General features: G+C 37.8%; 1 protein-coding gene across 1 annotated transcript in view; it reads right to left on the bottom strand.

Annotated features, from left to right (window-relative positions):
* Window positions 1–1,085: 1,085 nt before the first annotated feature.
* Window positions 1,086–18,330, bottom strand: part of pik3c2b (phosphatidylinositol-4-phosphate 3-kinase, catalytic subunit type 2 beta) — a 41,052-nt gene continuing 23,807 nt past the window's right edge. The window contains exons 16-33 of the mRNA XM_065241364.2: window positions 15,036–15,224; window positions 14,326–14,419; window positions 14,030–14,124; window positions 11,842–12,022; window positions 8,927–9,034; window positions 8,748–8,840; window positions 8,526–8,655; window positions 8,285–8,421; window positions 7,839–8,008; window positions 7,524–7,680; window positions 7,255–7,364; window positions 6,286–6,487; window positions 6,072–6,196; window positions 5,660–5,777; window positions 4,568–4,664; window positions 3,492–3,598; window positions 3,281–3,409; window positions 1,086–3,200 (exon numbers count right to left, since the gene is read on the bottom strand). Coding sequence (XP_065097436.1) covers window positions 3,009–3,200; window positions 3,281–3,409; window positions 3,492–3,598; window positions 4,568–4,664; window positions 5,660–5,777; window positions 6,072–6,196; window positions 6,286–6,487; window positions 7,255–7,364; window positions 7,524–7,680; window positions 7,839–8,008; window positions 8,285–8,421; window positions 8,526–8,655; window positions 8,748–8,840; window positions 8,927–9,034; window positions 11,842–12,022; window positions 14,030–14,124; window positions 14,326–14,419; window positions 15,036–15,224 — 2,434 coding nt within the window. The 3' untranslated portion in view covers window positions 1,086–3,008. The remainder of the gene's footprint in view (window positions 3,201–3,280; window positions 3,410–3,491; window positions 3,599–4,567; window positions 4,665–5,659; window positions 5,778–6,071; window positions 6,197–6,285; window positions 6,488–7,254; window positions 7,365–7,523; window positions 7,681–7,838; window positions 8,009–8,284; window positions 8,422–8,525; window positions 8,656–8,747; window positions 8,841–8,926; window positions 9,035–11,841; window positions 12,023–14,029; window positions 14,125–14,325; window positions 14,420–15,035; window positions 15,225–18,330) is intronic.

Here is an 18,330-nt window from a genome sequence, read left to right as displayed (position 1 = left end):
GTCTCTGAATTTTCCACTAAAAGAATGCTTAGTTGTGGTTCATTATTATTTTAAAGGAAAACACAACAACAAATCTGCTTATATTAAACAAAGTTATGAAACTTTAATCGTCTTTTTGATTGTCTTGTCAATCATCACGCAGTTTTACTGTCATCACTTGACTCCGACTGTGCTGTAATTTACGCAAACATGTATAAACAAGGCTAAGGGAGACTATAAGCTCGTGCTGTAAACTTTAAAAAAATAATATGCTGTATTTATTTGAAAATATAGTGCATAATTTCTGCATCCACTTTTTTAAGTAAGTTTTACTTTAAATTTTAAGTAATTGCATAAATTGGAAAATTGTATGGACTATATTTTTTTCAGTGTATGGAGCAGATGTTTCTGACTTTATAATTGCGCAGCTCATACTGCACAGAGCAGACATGCCTGTTAGATACAATAATAGACATCGGAGTATTGTGACTGACCTATCAGAATCAAATAATGTCTAGAGAACCAATAAGTAATAAAGCTATTTTAAAAATTATACCTCCGCATTATGTTTATAGAAATCACATTTAGTTCATTTACAAACTAGTTTCAATGACTGTTTGTCATGAAATTAAGTTGAAATTTACTCCCAGTCTTATTAATGAACGCGGTGTAGGTTGTTATAATATATGTTAACATGGATAAAAGATAAATTTTGTGTCATCATATTTCTCAAGAGATCTCTCTAAACAATAATGAGTAATGCAAACGAACATAATTGCCTGTCTGAACATACACCAAGTCTTCATGATAAACCCGAGCCTGATGTAATTCTTACCTCAGTATGAGCAAACACAGCATATGGGATAAAACACCAGACTCAGTAAAGCAGATTGTTGTGGTCAGTGATACCCAACAGACATTTTGCAGATAAATACATGTCTGAAAGAGGGAATCAGTGTGAATATGTGTCTATACCCAAAAACAGCAAATCATTACACCAATTTCATCATTTAGTGTTAACTGCCCAATTTCCATAAAAGTTAAGCAGCAGTGCGGTTGAAATAAAATGCAAAGTGATTGCAGGTAGCAAAAACAATCAAATTAAGTAGTTTCATTGTGCATTTATTAAGTGCAAATAAACTTAAGGAAAAAAACATGATTTGAAATTAGAAGAAACACATAATTTTTTAATGAAAGTGATCAAGCCCATTTATAGCCATATTCCATAACTTGCATCAAAATTATATTCCCAGCATTTATCCTATTGGTTTCAGTCATATATTCTTTATCATATTAAAATAAGAGGCACAATGTTAAAACAAAAATGCTATGCCTTTAAACTCACACTCTTCTACACATTCACAACATGAACATACCTTTTCCAAAGTTCATTATTTCATTATGGGTTGACATGCAATGATACAGTCATTTACCACAAAAATCAAAAAGTTCCCATAAGTTCTTACAAACGTAAACACGTCTGACATGGAGCTGGTTTGTCTGGTTAGAAAGAGCTATATAATACTTTGACATGGATGATTATTTTAACGTTTTCTTATTTAAGGCTACTGGATTGTTAAAGCACCTTGACATACAGGGCAGCATTTTCAATTAGAAGATAACAAAGATGTAAATTCAATAAACAAATGAAAAAGCCAAAACAGACAATTTCTATTAATTACACAAACATTGCCACTTAATTCAAGTGGAAAATTGCGTTTTATAAAAATTTTCCACCTCTCCTTTTCCAATCAAACCCTACTTTCAGATATTTCTCCAGAAAACTAAACTAAGTGCAAAACAAATTTCAAAACAGAATTCAAAGTCTTTAGGCAAGGTTGCTGTGGTATATTAATAGGATAAAATTTACATGCTATTTTACATTAAAAGGAAGAATGGAAACACTGACTGAGTTACAGTCTAAAGCCTTCATTTCACTTCTTTTGTGTGCAACCAAAAAGTTAAATTAACCAATAAAACTTGGAAAACGTACAGTCATAGTACTTAACAAATGCAAAAAAAGCAATATTTATCCAGTAGTAAATTTCACAGCATGCAAATCAACTATTTTCAAACAGAAATTTTCTTGTCGATTATGCTTCTATACCAGCAAGGCAATTCATTGACCTGAATGTCAATCCCTTTCAGTAAATAAAGGTGTGTGCCATTATATTATAAAGAAACCAAACAAAAGAAATCGGTCCATATTGTCCATGGTTTGTGTCTTGTGTTCAATACACTGTACATGCACTTCAAGGGTTTGTTTTTATGCAATCACCTATTTTACATTAGTCCAAATATCTACATTCACTTTATTCTGTTTGTACAATTTTTTTTTGTAGTTGGTTTAAGCAAGTTGAATCAGACATTTTAAAATTGTACATTTGTTTTTCAAACCAACAATGATTAAATGTTGTTCCCCGTTCATGTGATTGGGTGTTTGCCACAGGCAATGTGAATTCACCCAACATTTTACAGTACGTAAGCAGTCCCTCACTATTCATTCAATACAAAGAAATATAACCAATGTCACAAGACACAACATAACTCAAAACCGAACTGCAATAGAGAATCATTTTAAGAAGAAAATAATTTAAATTTCTATTTGAATTTTCAATGACAAAATTGGCGTTTCAAAGATTCATTGATATGGACAGCAAGACTTCAAACAGATTTTCAGAAACCCCACCCGACAAAATCTTGTACAATCATTGCCAATCCTTGGTTTTTGTCCCATTGTGTTACCAAGAACCATAACCCAAGGTCTAGTTAACATGGTGCATGAAATCCCACCAGAACAGTATCTAGTGATGATACTTCATCACAAAATCTACACGTCTCCTGGGTAGGAGAATCAAAAACACACACCCCCACTGGAGGAAATGGCCTTCTGAGCAGCTGGGCATCTTCAACTCCCCGACCCATAAGCAAAGACAGACGTGAACACATGCACGCATATGGACACAAATGAAAATGTTCACTTCCGATAGGGGTCCACACAGGTACATGTCAGTTTAGTGTATTCTCTGTTAGCGGTTTACGTCAGAGACTCTAGAGCTCAGCTGGTGCCAATCCACCTGGGGATGCCCTGGTGAAATGTCTTTCAAGTGGATGATGGTTTCTCCCAGCAGGGTATTTTCCCAAAATGCCCCTTCACTCAGTACACGCAGGTGAATGGTTCTCTGCTGCAAGTCACCACGTGGTATCCTATCATACACCAGCTATCGTGACAGAAGAAAGGAAATGTCAAAAACTAAACTGAAGATTTATGTAAACAGCCAAATCTCAAGTCTTTCTTTACCATCTCATTGTAAGTGGGGTTGCATGTACGCCGAGCTGCCTTCGTCTTCCTCTTGCTAGTTTTCTGAGGGTCGGGGAGGAGGTACAATTTGACGTACGGATCAGGGTCGGTTCCGTCCTGCAAAGTTTGCTAAAGACAGACACACAACAAATTAGCAAGGTCAAAGTTGCATGATTTAAAAATGAAAACCACACTGTATACCAACACTCACCAAGCCTCTGATGTGCATCACCATAATAAAAAGCTTCTCGCTCTTGTATAAAATTGAGAGCTTCACTTCACCTGCCACTTTACCAGGCACAGGAGCCCAAGACACATCTGGACAAGCAAAGAAACGATATTTAGTGTTGAGCAGATGTATGCCTGTGTGAAATCATACAACCTCGGATCTGTCTGGCCATCTGTCTACAAGGCACATTTAAAGTGGATTGCGTAAATAAGCTCATACCAACAAGACACAAACCGGTCAAACAGTAACCTTTGCCACAGATCAGATTTTGACAAGACTGTTCAACAGAAATCCTAACCATATCTACCACTGAAACCAGAGGGAAATAATAAGCTGATGTTAATAAAGCTTAAAAAGTAATATCCCTAAATTATGCTTTTCAGTACTTTTAAATCCTAAAAAGGATGATTTAGAAACACATGACTTACTATTGAATCCATAACTTATTCAGGGTAATAACAACAAGTGAGAAGTTTACACATGAAAATTCCTTTAATTTTTAACTAGGTGTGACAAATTCCTAGGGAGTGAAGTACAGAAGTTTTCACGGTCAAGCTGACCCTTCATTCAGAGCACACTGGTCTACTAGTGCAACGTGCTTGCAGTGACACAGCATTAGTTAAAGATAAACTCGGTCCAGTAACTGGGTGTGAACCTTAGTCACGCACAAAGTCATAATGTCTTGCTGCATCTGATTGGACCAAAACAACTGACTATTTCATGACTATTGCACTAACACATAACAATCTGATGTGACGGTGGACTTAAACGTGTGAACTTTGATTTTGATTATATAAATATAAACAAATAAATAAATATAAATAAATAAATAAATAAATAAATAAAGTGCTGGGCATAGACTAATCTCATACAAAATAAAAGTAATTGTTTGCATAATAGGAGTTTGTGCTGTGTAAATATTATGTATATTTAAACGCACACACATACATATACACAATCTAAGAAATATAATATAATACTAATATAATATAGCGCTTTCATGGTCAGGGTGTATATGGGTGTGTGTGTGTGTATTGAGGAGACATAAGGAAATGAACCTGCTGGTTTATTTTGAAGGGCATTGACAACAGTTCCCACACTTCCTGCTCGCTCATCTCTTTGTAGAGGGTGAAAGAAGGTGTAGATCAGATCACACTGGAAACAAGAGGAGAGAGATACATTACAGATGAATCACCACAATTTACTCATAAGCCGTGATTAAAATAAACTAGCAAACAAATACCAAGACAGGGAGCAGCCACGCATTAATAGGCATTGCACTAATATGCATGCTATGCGATCTGGTTGCATTCATGATGTACAGCACAGGTATAAGAAAACTGAAAGTGTAAACAGTTTAACAGCTGGTCGTGTCATTCATGGTTCATGACTTAGAGGCCTATGGGTACACATTTACAGACAACACGTGACTGTTTTCACAGAACCCATGGCCGAGTTAAAAGAAACATGCCAAACTGAAACTAAATCTTGATGTGAATGAAATCATACTAGTGCTCAATAGGATTAATCAGAAAATAATATTATTTGTTGGTGTGGTTGATGATTGTGAACTTTTAATGTGTAAACACAAATTATACACAATGCAGTCTTAACTAATAATTTAAGCTTTTAGTTGTAACATACAGTACGGTGCAAAAGTCTTAGGCCACCACCACCAGACTTCTTGTTTTAATGTCCATCCATATTTATGTTTCAATCTATTTTATTAACATACAAACAGAAAATATAGGAAATGTAAAAAAAAAATGTAGGCATCGTCTGTGTTTAATGTGACCTCTCTGGGCACTAAACACAGCTTGAGCGTTTGAACAGAATGAAGTAAAAAGACTAATTTCTTTAAAATGTAAAATTATAATTTATAAGATCCTGCAGTTTCCTGCTATTGCTCAAGTGGAAGGCGAGTTTACCCAAAAACCTTGACACATCGGTTTACATTTTTATACAGTTTTTAATACTACATACACATTTCCTGTATTTTCTGGATGTATTCTATTAAAGAGACTGAGAACCAATTATATATGATCACTATAACATTGCAAAAACAACAAATCTAATTCTGGCAAGGTGGCCTAGGACATAATAACAGTGAGAATCCCACCACTGTCGATTCAGGATTTAAGCGTGGTTACCTGTGCCACCTCAGGAGAAGCATGGATCAAATGCCAAACATATCCATTAAGCTGCTCCTTCCTCCTGTCTGCCTGGGCCTCCCCTCGAGATCGACCAATCATAAAGCGGCTGGGGAAGCTAAGGGGACATACATTACGTTGCATATTATAACCTTCTGTACTTTACAGGCTTTGGGAATTGAACTGCAATGCTGATAGTACTGGGGAGAAATTTTCAATGCCCAGGTTTCATCTGGCTTGATAACAGTTTTTAGACTAAATACACTGGCATTATTTTCCACTTTAGTAAGGGATTTTTAATAGCTCAAGGCACTACGCACACACACAGACAAACATAACGTCAAAAGGAGTTTCCTTTCAAATTCTCAGTGAGTTATACAATTGACATTAATGAAAGCTTTTATTATCATACCTGGGTAGTTTTGAGGAAGGGAAGATAAGCTGCAGTTTACTGTGAAGTTCCTGAAACTCTTCAAAGGTCCTCTGGACTAAAGTCGTTCCCTGTTGACCATCCCGCTCTACTTTCACAACATAAGACTGAAGAGAACAGAGGGGAAAAGCGTGTGAATATTGACAATGAATTACATTGTAGATGATGATAATTAATGTAAGTGCTATAGACTTACATAACCCTTGCTCGGTGTGCAGATTTTAATGTGTTTGCATACAAACAGACCACGAATCACGCCATCGCTTTTCAGAGTGTAGACACGCGGAGCAAATGAGAGAACAGGGCGTTCCTCCGAGGATGCAAATTTCATCTGTGCCAGATTATGGATGAAAAAGTTCAGCTTAGTGGCCACACTGCCAAGACTGGATTCGATAAGCCTAGGGTAAGGAAGAAGATTTAGAGAAAGGTCAGCAGATAAATGCAATCCTTTAAAAAGAGGAGTATTAATCTGCACTTTCAAGGGATACAACATGACTCTCAAGTGTTAATGCTAAACAAGAAACATTCATTACATAAGTCAGGTTTTTATTCAAATGGTGCCATTCCAATCCCTCCAAAAGCCCAAAAATGAGATGAAACAAAGCATCCCCCGGTTAGGCTCTTTACTATTTTCAAAGACTAGGGCTGTCACACAGATGTGTGTGATTTCTTAGGACACCGGTTTCACTGATGTCTATCAGGAACACCCCTTTAGTGAGGGAAAATAAAAATGTCTCGGGTTACGTATGTAACTGTTGTTCCCTAAGAAGGGAACGAGACGCTGCGTATCCCTTGCCATACTTCCTGCTTCCCTGTAATGCCGTCTTTGGCAAGATTTCAGATAGCGATATACTTCCTGGTTCCTGCATCACCCCGTCTTTGTCGTTAAGCCTCACCATTGGTTGAATTTGATATACACGTTGAGACGCGCCAACCCCTGGAGGCGTCCCCAAAGTGTCACCGCAGTGACGCAAAACGAGTTCCCTCAAAAGGGAACTGTAACGATGTATCTTAAAAGATAATATGATGTAACCTTGCTCTCACTTTAAATATGTCCCCACATTTAGTCTTTGAATTTGAGAGTATTGCACCTGGAAAGTCCTTGAATTTGAAGTTAACTAAGCTGTGGGAACCCGCAGGGAATGAACATCGGGAATATTCTCACCTGGTGAAGTGCGTGGTTGCATCTGCCTCAGACTCGTGCGGTCGCAGAGCATCATAAACGTATTTCAAATCATCTACATCTGACAGCTCTGGTATCCCACTGGACAACATCTGCAGACAAACACACAAGGTTACTCTTAGTATTATAAACTAAAACACAGATGACAAATAAATCTCATTGAGTTTTAATAAACTACGACCAAGATGCAAAACTGCGGTCCCATTTCACACTTTTTTAAAGCAATAACCGATATTTATTTTTTAACTCACCAGACCGAGAAGGTTTAGAAACAGATGTGCATGTTTCCTGATGAGATTATAGGCTTCACAACACAAGTCTACAAAATCATGGAAACGGCTGGATGTCTTGTCACCTCCGTTGATGACGTAAGCCATGTCAGAGGTAAACACGAAAGGCGCCCGGTCCCTGCAGAGTAAAGGAATTTACTATGAACAAATCTGTTTTTTTTCAAAACATTTCTGTGTGCCATTGTGTAACCGTTCTTCTTGTTATTCTTGTTGTTCTACATTGTTCTGACATAAATCAAATGCTTTCAAAGCTTAATGGTCCTTTTGTGTTCCTACCGTTTGATGTTGCCAAACATCTGCGCATGCCCCAGGAACTTGCCGAAATCGATATGGAACATGTGTCCACTTGTCTTCAGCATGATGTTGTCATTGTGGCGGTCACAGATGCCGAGAATGTAAGTAGCCACGCAACAGCCAGCACAGGAGTAGATGAAGTTTTCCACAGCCTATGAAAAACAAAACAAATGGCAGAGGCGTTTGAGAAATAATTAATAATGATTCAATTCTGTTTTGGTGATGCTAGTGGTGTAGAAGTTACAAACTTCGGCTTTAACCTAATCTCTAGGCGCATTACGTTATTAGCACAGGAAAATTAACATGATGCAACCCGACGCAACTAAAGCAGGTGCGGAGCTTCTGAAATATTTCTGTGTCCTTGTACGTATCGGTTGGGCAAACAAGACTATGCAAGTATGACGATACTTAAAATAATACAGTTGTACCTTTTCATATTCCTCTTCAGTGGGGTTGTGTTTCTGTAGCCAATCTGCCAACGGACGGTCTTTAAAAGAACCAGTTACTCCATGCTCAACCTGGATCTTTCTGAGGGTTTCTGCACTAGGAATCATCTCTACCATGCCTAAACAAGCACAAAAAGCCAGCAAAATTATGAAATCGAGTGAATGTCTTAAACAATTGCTGATATGTGATTGAATTATGCCTTGTGATTGTATGGGTGTTTACCTTTCGCCCGTCCAGTAGAGAAGCAGCGGAAGATGACCATCCTCATATCCAGCCCCTCCTGGATCCAGATTTTGTTCATGATCCGTATGACCTGCAGGGTCAGCATGTCCTGCCGGAGGTCATCGCCCGACTGTAAGAGAGAGACAGATAACACAGATGAAGCAAAGGCGAACATCTAAAGTCATGAGAAAAAAACAGAGCTGTAATAAACAAAGCCGGTACCTTAAAGATGACATTAATGTTGTCTCCCAGAGGATCCTCATTCAGAAATGAGAGCTTCAGAGGAACCGCATTAGAGTTAAAGTAGGAGCAAGACTACAGAGAGAAAAAGATGGAGATAAAGAGCACTGTTGTGATCCTGAGAAGATCTACGCAGAAGACTAGACAGACACTATATGTACCCTTATGTTGATGCCCTTGACAAGAAGGCCCGGGTTGAGGGGAAGTCGGCAGTTGCTGTTCACAGTAAAGAACTGTTTGACTTTATCCAGTCCCTCACGGAGAATAGCCTGAACATCAAACGAAGGATTAATGAGAATCAATTTGGTGACCAGATGGTCTGAAGAACATTAAAACACCCCTTAGGTAACGTGTTTCTTCAGGCTAAAAATAGCAAGAGCTTTGCTAAATTTCTTCTAAAGTACTACATTTGTTGCAAATTACTTCCAGCTCTGAGCTCTGTAATTGTTCCCATGATGCAACAGAGAGAAGAAAACATGAGGCCTTGTTTACACCTGCTACATGTCTCAAATGCGTCCCCTGTGACTGGTTTCGAATGGAGAGGAACGAAAAGGCAAGTGTAAGAAGTTCACTGTTGTAGCCAAAAACTCACCACGCTACTGACAAGCTTAACCGCATGGAGGACAAGTAACAGCAATAACCGCGCTTTTCACGTTAAAATCATGAAGCTACGCTCTTCTTGTTTTTCACATCATACATGTATAACAAAGGCTAAATAGATCAAGAGTTGTTTTTCATAAAAATTTAAATTTAATATGTAACACAATGTCATTCATTATTTATTAAATCATACAGTGAATGTGTGAAAAAAGTCAAACTAAGAGGACTATAATAGAATAACTGTAGCGTCGTCTGCATCCAGATGCAGTTTTAAATATTAAAATTACTTTGTGTTGAACAGTCAAATACAAAGCACCATAATAGAACTGATTACTTACCAGCATTAAATCCAATTAAAGCAACACCAAAGAGTTTTTGCTCTTTGCTCCCCCTACAGGTTAGAAGCGTAATTGTCCATTACCCACTGTCATAAATACGGAGGCATAGCTGGCTCTGATTGGATTGTAGGTTTGCCGTAAAGCAAGTTTTTGTAGTATTCACTCGGACTACAGGACCGCTACCCGACAGTTGGAAACTTCTTTAGTGCGGTTTTGGCCGATAGAGGGCTGCAAAGCGAATGTGAAAGTGCTGTTCACCCTGTTTAGAGTGGATGAACCACTGAAACTGTTTTGGAAGCGTTATTTTAAGGTAAAAAAAACTCTTTGGTGTTGCTTTAAAATAAATACCTTTATAGGTTTTTTCTTCGTGTATATACAGCATCTGCTCCGTGTAAGAGGGATCTGCAGCCAATAACGCTGGTGGCTTTATTATTAACTGACTGAACACTTGACTCTTACCTGGGCACTTATGGCGCTTTTCCATTGCATAGTACCTCACGGTTTGGTTTAGTTTGGGTCGGGTCAGCTTACTTTTGGGAGCAGTACGTAGTACCCGATACTTTTTTTCGTACCACCTCGGTTGGGGTTCCAAGCGACCCGAGCGATACCAAACGTGATGCTAAAACACTGTAGGTCACTGATTGGTCTGAGAGAAGCGTCATCGCTATAATGTAAATATTAGCTTTAGCTTACTGCTAGCTTGCGCGGTCTCGAGCAAACATGTTATCTGTGTTCTGCTATAAGTTTCCAAACACCCTTTTAGCGATGATAAACATCCACAGGTTGAGAATCCGGGACACCATAACAGTTTTTTCCAGACTTGCAGTTTGTGGCGGCACATTCGCGACGTGCACGTCCGCATTATATGCTTAAATGCAAGTTGAATGAGGCTCAGCGGAGCGCCGTCGACTGACGCCACGGGTTGGGTGTTTGAACAGAAACTGTCATGTGAGAGAGGTAGTTATAATTTTAATTTTGTGGCACACTGAGAAATAAACGAATGGGAATGTAAAACAACGCTCTCACTTGATGTCACAGCACTAGGCAGCGTAAATATAATGACACGCCTATAATCCCTCCCACTACGAAGTGATACTAAACTCAATGGAAAGCTAACCACGCCAAAGTGAGGTGAGCTGACCCGACCCAAACTAAACTAAACTGTGGGGTACTATGCAATGGAAAAGCGCCATTAGAAATGAAAGTTTTTCATCAACAGTATCTGCCTAAAACATTATAAACATTGATGATCATCTGTCGACTTGACTGTTCCTTTACGCTACAAAGTCTCCGCATAATTAACAGCTTTTCATTCGGTCCGCCTAAGCTAAAAGGTTTTGTTCTATATTTCTACATATTTTCGACCAAGGAATGCACAGAATATAATGCAAGTTATAGATAGCATTTAAGCTTGTTCTGAAAGGATGACAAATCTGTGTGACTAAAAATGGTCTATCCAGCTTAATTTGGCCAAAATAATGATTCATTAGTTTTCATACTTTATAGATACACGTTAATTTATCTACGAATACTTTATTGAAAATGCCCTAAATAAATATGCATTGACTTCTGTATTGCATTCGTTTTGTACATTTACAGGTGCACAAATACTGGCTAATTTTAATTTCTTTAAGACACTGCTGTGTTCTATATTGATCGATGCTCTGTAAATTTACACTTAACAAGCCTAAACGATGTTCTTGAATTTATTTTTGTTTTTCAAGAAATATATTTAGCTGTAGTATAGCTTGCTCATCTTTTTCGCATAAATGGAAAGACATGTACCCTACCCTGCTTCTACATCGGTGCCCCTCGTTGGTCTGGATTTAATAATAATTTTATTAAATGAGCTAGTGAGCGACGCAAAATCACCGCAAGGGAAATTCCTTCACCATGACAGCCTTAACTACAAACTTTGTGTGATTTGAGTGAACAATGATTGCAGCTTTAGAGCAGTTCTCTGCCAACCGTCCTGCACAACAACACTTACAATACAAATATATGATGTTGTCATGTTTTTTGACTTCCTCTAAATGTTGTTGAAGTTATCTGATCACCTGTATTTTTAACACTTCTGCTCAGATGTTACTAACAGGTCTAATTCACAGTTGGTAAAGTGAGGAAGCTTGAAAGCTGACCTGTCTGGATGAAGGTGAGGCTTCTCTGACATGCTGGGCCACTTCAGCCAATATGGTGACCAGCCAACCCTGCCGATCAAACTCCTCCCTTAAACCACGACCAGAGCAGCACAGCAGAGCTCCCAGCAGATACTGATACCTCATGCTAAACTGAGAGTCCTGAAGAGCATCTTTTAGCAACCTACGCAAAGAGAATAAAGAGTAGATGCTTTAAATGTCTTAATTCTAATCACTGTATACTTGTTACAAAGAGTTAAAGGATTAGTCAATTTTCTTTAAAAAAATCCATATAATTTACTCACCACCATGTAATCCAAAATGTTGATGTCTTTCTTTGTTCAGTCGTGAAGAAATAATGTTTTTTTGAGGAAAACTTTCCAGGATTTTTCTCATTTTAATGGACTTTAATGAATGGAGTTTCAAAGGACTCTAAACAATCCCAAAATTGCCAAATTTTTGACAAGAAAAATAAAAAATATGCACTTTTAAACTACAACTTCTCTTCTTCCTCCGGCTGTGTGACGAGCCAGCACGACCTCACATTATTGCGTAGTGACGTAGAAAGGTCACGTGTTACATATATGAAACGCACATTTGCGGACCATTTTGAACAATAAACTGACACAAAAACATGAATTAGTATCATTCCACATGCAACAACATCGGAACGGTGCGCTTTCTCCAAACACTGGGGAATAGTTTCGCATACATCATCCGTGACCTCTTGATGTGATGACGTATTGCGTGAGGTCGCGCTGACGCATCACAGGACCGGATATAGACGAGGAGTTGTGGTCTAAAAGTGCATATTTTGTATTTTTCTTGTCAAAAATGACAATCGTTTCGCTAGATAAGACCCTTATGCCTCGTTTGGGATCGTTTAGAGTCCTTTGAAACTCCATAGAAAAAAAACTGTTAGGTGTTACGTGTTGGTGTCCATTGAAGTCCATTAAAATGAGAAAAATCCTGAAATGTTCTCTTTAAAAAACAGTATTTCCTCTCAACTGAACAAAGAAAGACATCAACATTTTGGATGACATGGTGGTGAGTAAATTATCTGGATTTTTTTTTAAGAAAATGGACTAATCCTTTAATGTATGAAGCCCTGTAGTAAGAAGATGTGGAGAAGGACTTTTACAAATCCTATTAGAGATAACACTCACTCATAAATGTGAGACTCTTGACCACAAAACAGTCATAAGGGTCAATTTTTTGAAATTGTGATTTTACATCAATGAAAAGCTTATTTATTCACATTTAAGATGATGTATGGTTTGTAAGGACAGTGGTTTTCAAACTGGGGGCCCTGAGATGTGCCGGGGGTGGGTTAATGACAATAAGGCTACTAACCAACATCACTACATTGAATAATGTAATGTGTTTTGTTTAATTCAAATTTTACGTTTTAGATTCATGTCATAAATTTTCTTCAGGGGGGCACGAAGGGATGCACCATAGAAGAGGGGCCGGAAGCTAAAAAAAAATTGAGGATATTTGGCAGAGACTAATTGGAGTGTAAAAAAAAATCATAATATTGAGAAAATCGCCTTCAGTTGACAAAAAGAATTCCTTAGCCACACATTACTAATGATAAATAAATTTGATAATTATTTTTGTTAGGGCATTTACCCAATATGTTTTACTTGATGTCCTAATAATATTTGCCATAAAAGAATTACTAATTATGACCCATACAATCCATTGTTGGCTATTGCTACAAATATACCCGTGTGACTTATGACTGTATTTATGGTCTAAAGACACAAAAAGGATTTTTTTATTCTTGCATTGATTTTATAAAGTAATTGATCTCCATAATTTTTCAGATATGCAAATCTCCATTTTAATTTCTAGAAACGTTACTTACTACTAGGATTCAACATTCCAGTTTTCGAGTAACAGACGATATACAAAGGTTTTACTATGAAGTCTACTGACTGATCCAAGAGAAAAAATACTTCATCTGTACAGCAGGTGGAGCTGTTAACCAATTTTATACACATATCAAACCTTAAACATGCATGTAATGCATTTATCATAGCTGATGTAAATTACCCTCATTAGCTTAAAAATGTCCTTTTCCAAATGTACACTAAATTTAAGAATGTGAGTCAGTATATACAGATTCCTCAGTATACCGTGTGTAATCTATAAATGCAAATTTGTTTTTCTGGATAATCACACACACCAGAAGAGGTAGTGAGCCACTCGAATATCCCCCACTGCCCTTCTCAGAAGAAACCGCACCAGGTGACTGTCCAAATAACACTCATACTTCAGAGCCTGTTTAACACAAAGATAAGAGAAAGCATTTGAGAGCAAGTTATTTAGTGGGTGGGGGAAATACAGGAAAGAACTAAATGTATAAAGATAAAGACATATAGGATATAAACAGATAAATGCTTATGGGAAAGTAGCATATTCTCAGATAAAAGTCATATGAGAATAGATAGAGAGCAATAAAACAGAAATGGACAGTGTTACCTGCACTAACTGAGGGAGGAAATCCAAAAGCTCAGGATCAGAGATGGAGTCCATCCACTGCACAGCTGTGTGCCTGCACTCCTGATCTGGAAATCTGGTTTAAATACAAATGGTAAAAATGAACGTGACTGCTGGATTTAGAGCTGTAAATTTCACACAAAACCAAAAGTTGTCTGTTGTTAGAAAACGGACCAATCACAGGTGTTGTTGTCTATGAAGTGCACCACAGGCTATTGCAGTGACAGTCAGCATAGCCGAGTCTGCTATATCACAGCCGGAGGCATAGGGTGGATGCAGAAATTAAAACCAGACTGCAGCCCTGCTGGAGATCCAGCTAAAATCAGCTCACTGAAGAATTAGATAGTTGGAGACTTGAACCATTTTGGTTAACACGGCTTGAGCTAAAGAAGCAAAACTTGTTGGGGTCCTAAATGATTTGGGTAACACTGTTCAGAAACCAAGCTTAAGATGGTTGATCACATTTAAAATCTAAATCATGTCTGTAAATGTAGACAATGGGATTCAATTGGATGTCTACCCTGGCTTATGTGCTTCATTTGTATTATGCTGGAAAGGCCAAAAACCAAAATGTCAATTCTTCATGGTCTACTCAAATCAGTCTGTCTGCCAACTCAAGAACCAGTCAAGCTCCACTTAACCTCCAGCTAAACAACGGTGCAAACTGTTTCCATGGTCACCGTAACACTCACGTGGCATTCAGCAGGCCTAGGGCGTCCAGGTGGTTCATGCATCCCCAGTGGCGAAGCAGGGCATAGATGTCGGGCAGACACGCCCACTCCCAGCTGGGTGCACTGGCCAGGACCAACGGCAATCGACTGGCTTCCACATGGCAGAAATGACGCTTCTCCCACAGCAGGCGACGATCCTCTGGAGACAACCTGGGGGACAGACCAAAAGGTTAAAGAGTGATGAAAACAAAGTCTTAAAAAATAGCCTGGCATATGGGACACCTGGAACTGAAGACATAAACAGACATTTCACACAGGAGCTCATGCAAACAGAAGAGCGATATCCTGAGGCTTTAATGCGGTTTCCAGACAAGCCCCAATTTATGACCCAGTCAAGCAAGCTTCGGTAGTCCAAAAACATGATTATCTTATCTGATGGAGCATAAAAGCAATGAATCTTCAATTCTTAAAAATTAAAAACTTGAAATTAAAACAACGTGTTTGTTGAGGAAGCTCTTTCCGGAGTACAGGAGGGAAAAACCAAACTGCATCTCGGGGTGATTTACGATGCATGTTTTCATACACTTACGTACCAGACGCAGATGTCCGACTAGAGGTAAACACTGCAAAGACTCCCTTCCAAAAAAAAAAAACACTTGAGATAAATGAAAGCCAAACAAGCTATAAATCTAAACAAACACTGAACAACATGCTTAAACTTATGCAAAAGCAGTTTTTTTCCCCAACATGCGGGACATTTCTTATCAACGGACAGCAGTTTCATGTCCTTATTAGAATAACAAAATCTTAGCACTGGTGGTCCATGCAACTGGTAACCCTAAAACAGATCCACCATAGCAGCTCCATTCTGCTATTTTCCCGCTGTCTTATGAATTCATGTTCAAGAAGTGGCTTCTCCCTCCAGGCATGACAGCCATAGGGCAGGACACTCAGATCACATTACCTCCGTGCCTGCTGGGCCACAACCATACAAAGTCATTAGACAGCCTAATATACTGGGGGAAGGGCTCAGAAAGGTTTACATGGTCACACCCATGCTCTTCATGGCAACATGCATGACTGTCATTTTGGAACTACGTATCCCACAATTCACAGGGGACTCAAGAAGTAGTATTGATTCTTGAATGCAATTGCCTGAGGCAAACCTGTGGTCCATCTGTGAATCAATAGGGAAAATGATAGCACAACTTAATAGGCTTGAAAATGAAGGTAATAATACATTTCATAACTGTTGTTCTTGCTGGAACAAAGGCAAATTAAATACTAAATAGGTTGAATTACTTTTTTTTATGTTTGTCTATAAAATTCTGTTGATGGTCAGGCAGTAAAAGAAACACTTGTGAGGCTGATGATCGCTCAGTACTTCCCTTAGTGGGTGATTTTCGTGAAATTTGACTTATGAGGTGTCATGAAACATTTTTATAAAAAAAGTAAATGCTATCAAAATAAGAAGCATAAAGTTACAAACATCTCTTCATGTACTATTTTGCACATAAGTTCAAATGACATCATACAAACCAATTTTGATGTTTTTCCACATTTAAGGGGAAAATTTTCATTACCGCAACGTGTCCATGATTGGATTTGGGTTCTTTGACATGGAAATATTTATAATTTAAAATCTAAAAAATAAAAAGCTTCAGTGCATGTTATACAATAAACATTTACAGTAAAGAAACATGTGGTATTTGGTGATCATTGGTAAATGTAGAGACAATAATAAGGAATATAAATGTGCCCTAGACCAATTTTCTCATCCTACGCAACAATTTTCAATCATTGATTAAGCCCTCAAGGAACTAACATTTAAAAATAAAAATAGTTGAAAGGGACATAATTGACTGACACTCAAGATGGCTGCCAGGTAAGCAGTTCTTGTTTTTTTTCTCCAGAAAAAAGTTGAAATTTTGTTTGTCATAGTACCTAGACAACTTTTTAGTTCTCATTACCGAAACGGAGTTTGTAAATGCAAATATTTAATGTAATGTCATGTTGCAGTAATGATAATTTTGATCATGATAATCTAAAAATGTAAAAAATTCTATAGGAAATATTTTTTAAATCCTCAAAAAATAATGGTTATAGTAAGTTCGGACCTTAATCTTATATGTGCAACAAAAAAAAAAAAATGGCATCAAGGGCATTTTTAAAATTTCTTATGCTGGACATCTTCTAAATCTTGATTTAGTGAGAATCACCCTAGTACTAGCCAGTGAAAACCTAGCTGAAGTCATTATTTTGTGATTTACGGTTCATCCTACATAATAAAAACAACATTTTGTGAAAATATAACCTTGGTATCTTTAATCCGACAAAAGGGAGACGAAATCAAACATTAAAATCAAAGTGAAATAATTTACTAAAATCAAACCGTGCTGTTCCTAATCTCATAATTAGATGAGAATTTACCATGGTGTTGTAATAAACTTAGCTCAAGTATACACAATTGTAAAAAGCATTTTTAGAACTAAAAGTCTAATATGACAAAGCTGCACACTGTTCAAATATTGGCAAAAATAAAGAGATGAAACATTAACTTTCTGCTGGCACACCCCAGATTAGAGAGTTTACACTCAGCGCGTTCACTCAACCTTTGATCCGAGAGCTGGAGACAATTTATGACCGAATATTTCCAGGCTGGAGTGGCTCCAAATTTTACACTGCAGCAAATGTTTTAGAGCTCCACTGAGTCCAAGGACCAGAGACGGATAAGAAAAAAACCAAGCTGAGATAGAGGAACAGGGAGCAGCTGGAGATATCCACATCAGCTGCCTACAGTTAAAGGTAACAACAAAGTGATTATTGTAGAGCACCAAGCCTTACGGATCAAGCACTGTTTTCATATTGCAAACACGGGAATTGAAAAATAAAGGGCTGATATGAACACTCCAATCCTAGTCACTAAATTCAATTTTTGACATGGTCTTACTCCAAGAAATCAAAGTTATATTTTCACAGTATGTTCTTTATATTATGTAGGTTGATTTTATGTAAAATGACAAAAACGACTTTAGCTGGACTTTCACAGATTGGACCACGTTGTCATTAAAACAACCTCCACTCTGTCTGATCTCATACTTTGACCCTTGACTCTATGCAAATGCTGCCGTTCTGATGGGATCCATTACTAACTGGCTTTATACTCTCACGCACATCTGAGATCAGCTTCAACATCACGGTTTGTCCAACCTTTGCTCCCACGTGAAAGCAGAATAGAGATGTCAAGCCAAAATATGAACAATGAGTAACAATAGCGTAATTATGAGCAGAAGAACTCCAGATGCACCTTGACAAC

The sequence above is a fragment of the Paramisgurnus dabryanus genome, chromosome 14 (assembly GCF_030506205.2).
Source record: "Paramisgurnus dabryanus chromosome 14, PD_genome_1.1, whole genome shotgun sequence".
Classification (NCBI taxonomy): Eukaryota; Metazoa; Chordata; class Actinopteri; order Cypriniformes; family Cobitidae; genus Paramisgurnus; species Paramisgurnus dabryanus.
The sequence above is the reverse complement of the archived record's forward strand: the minus strand, read 5'-3'. Positions and strand labels throughout refer to the sequence as shown.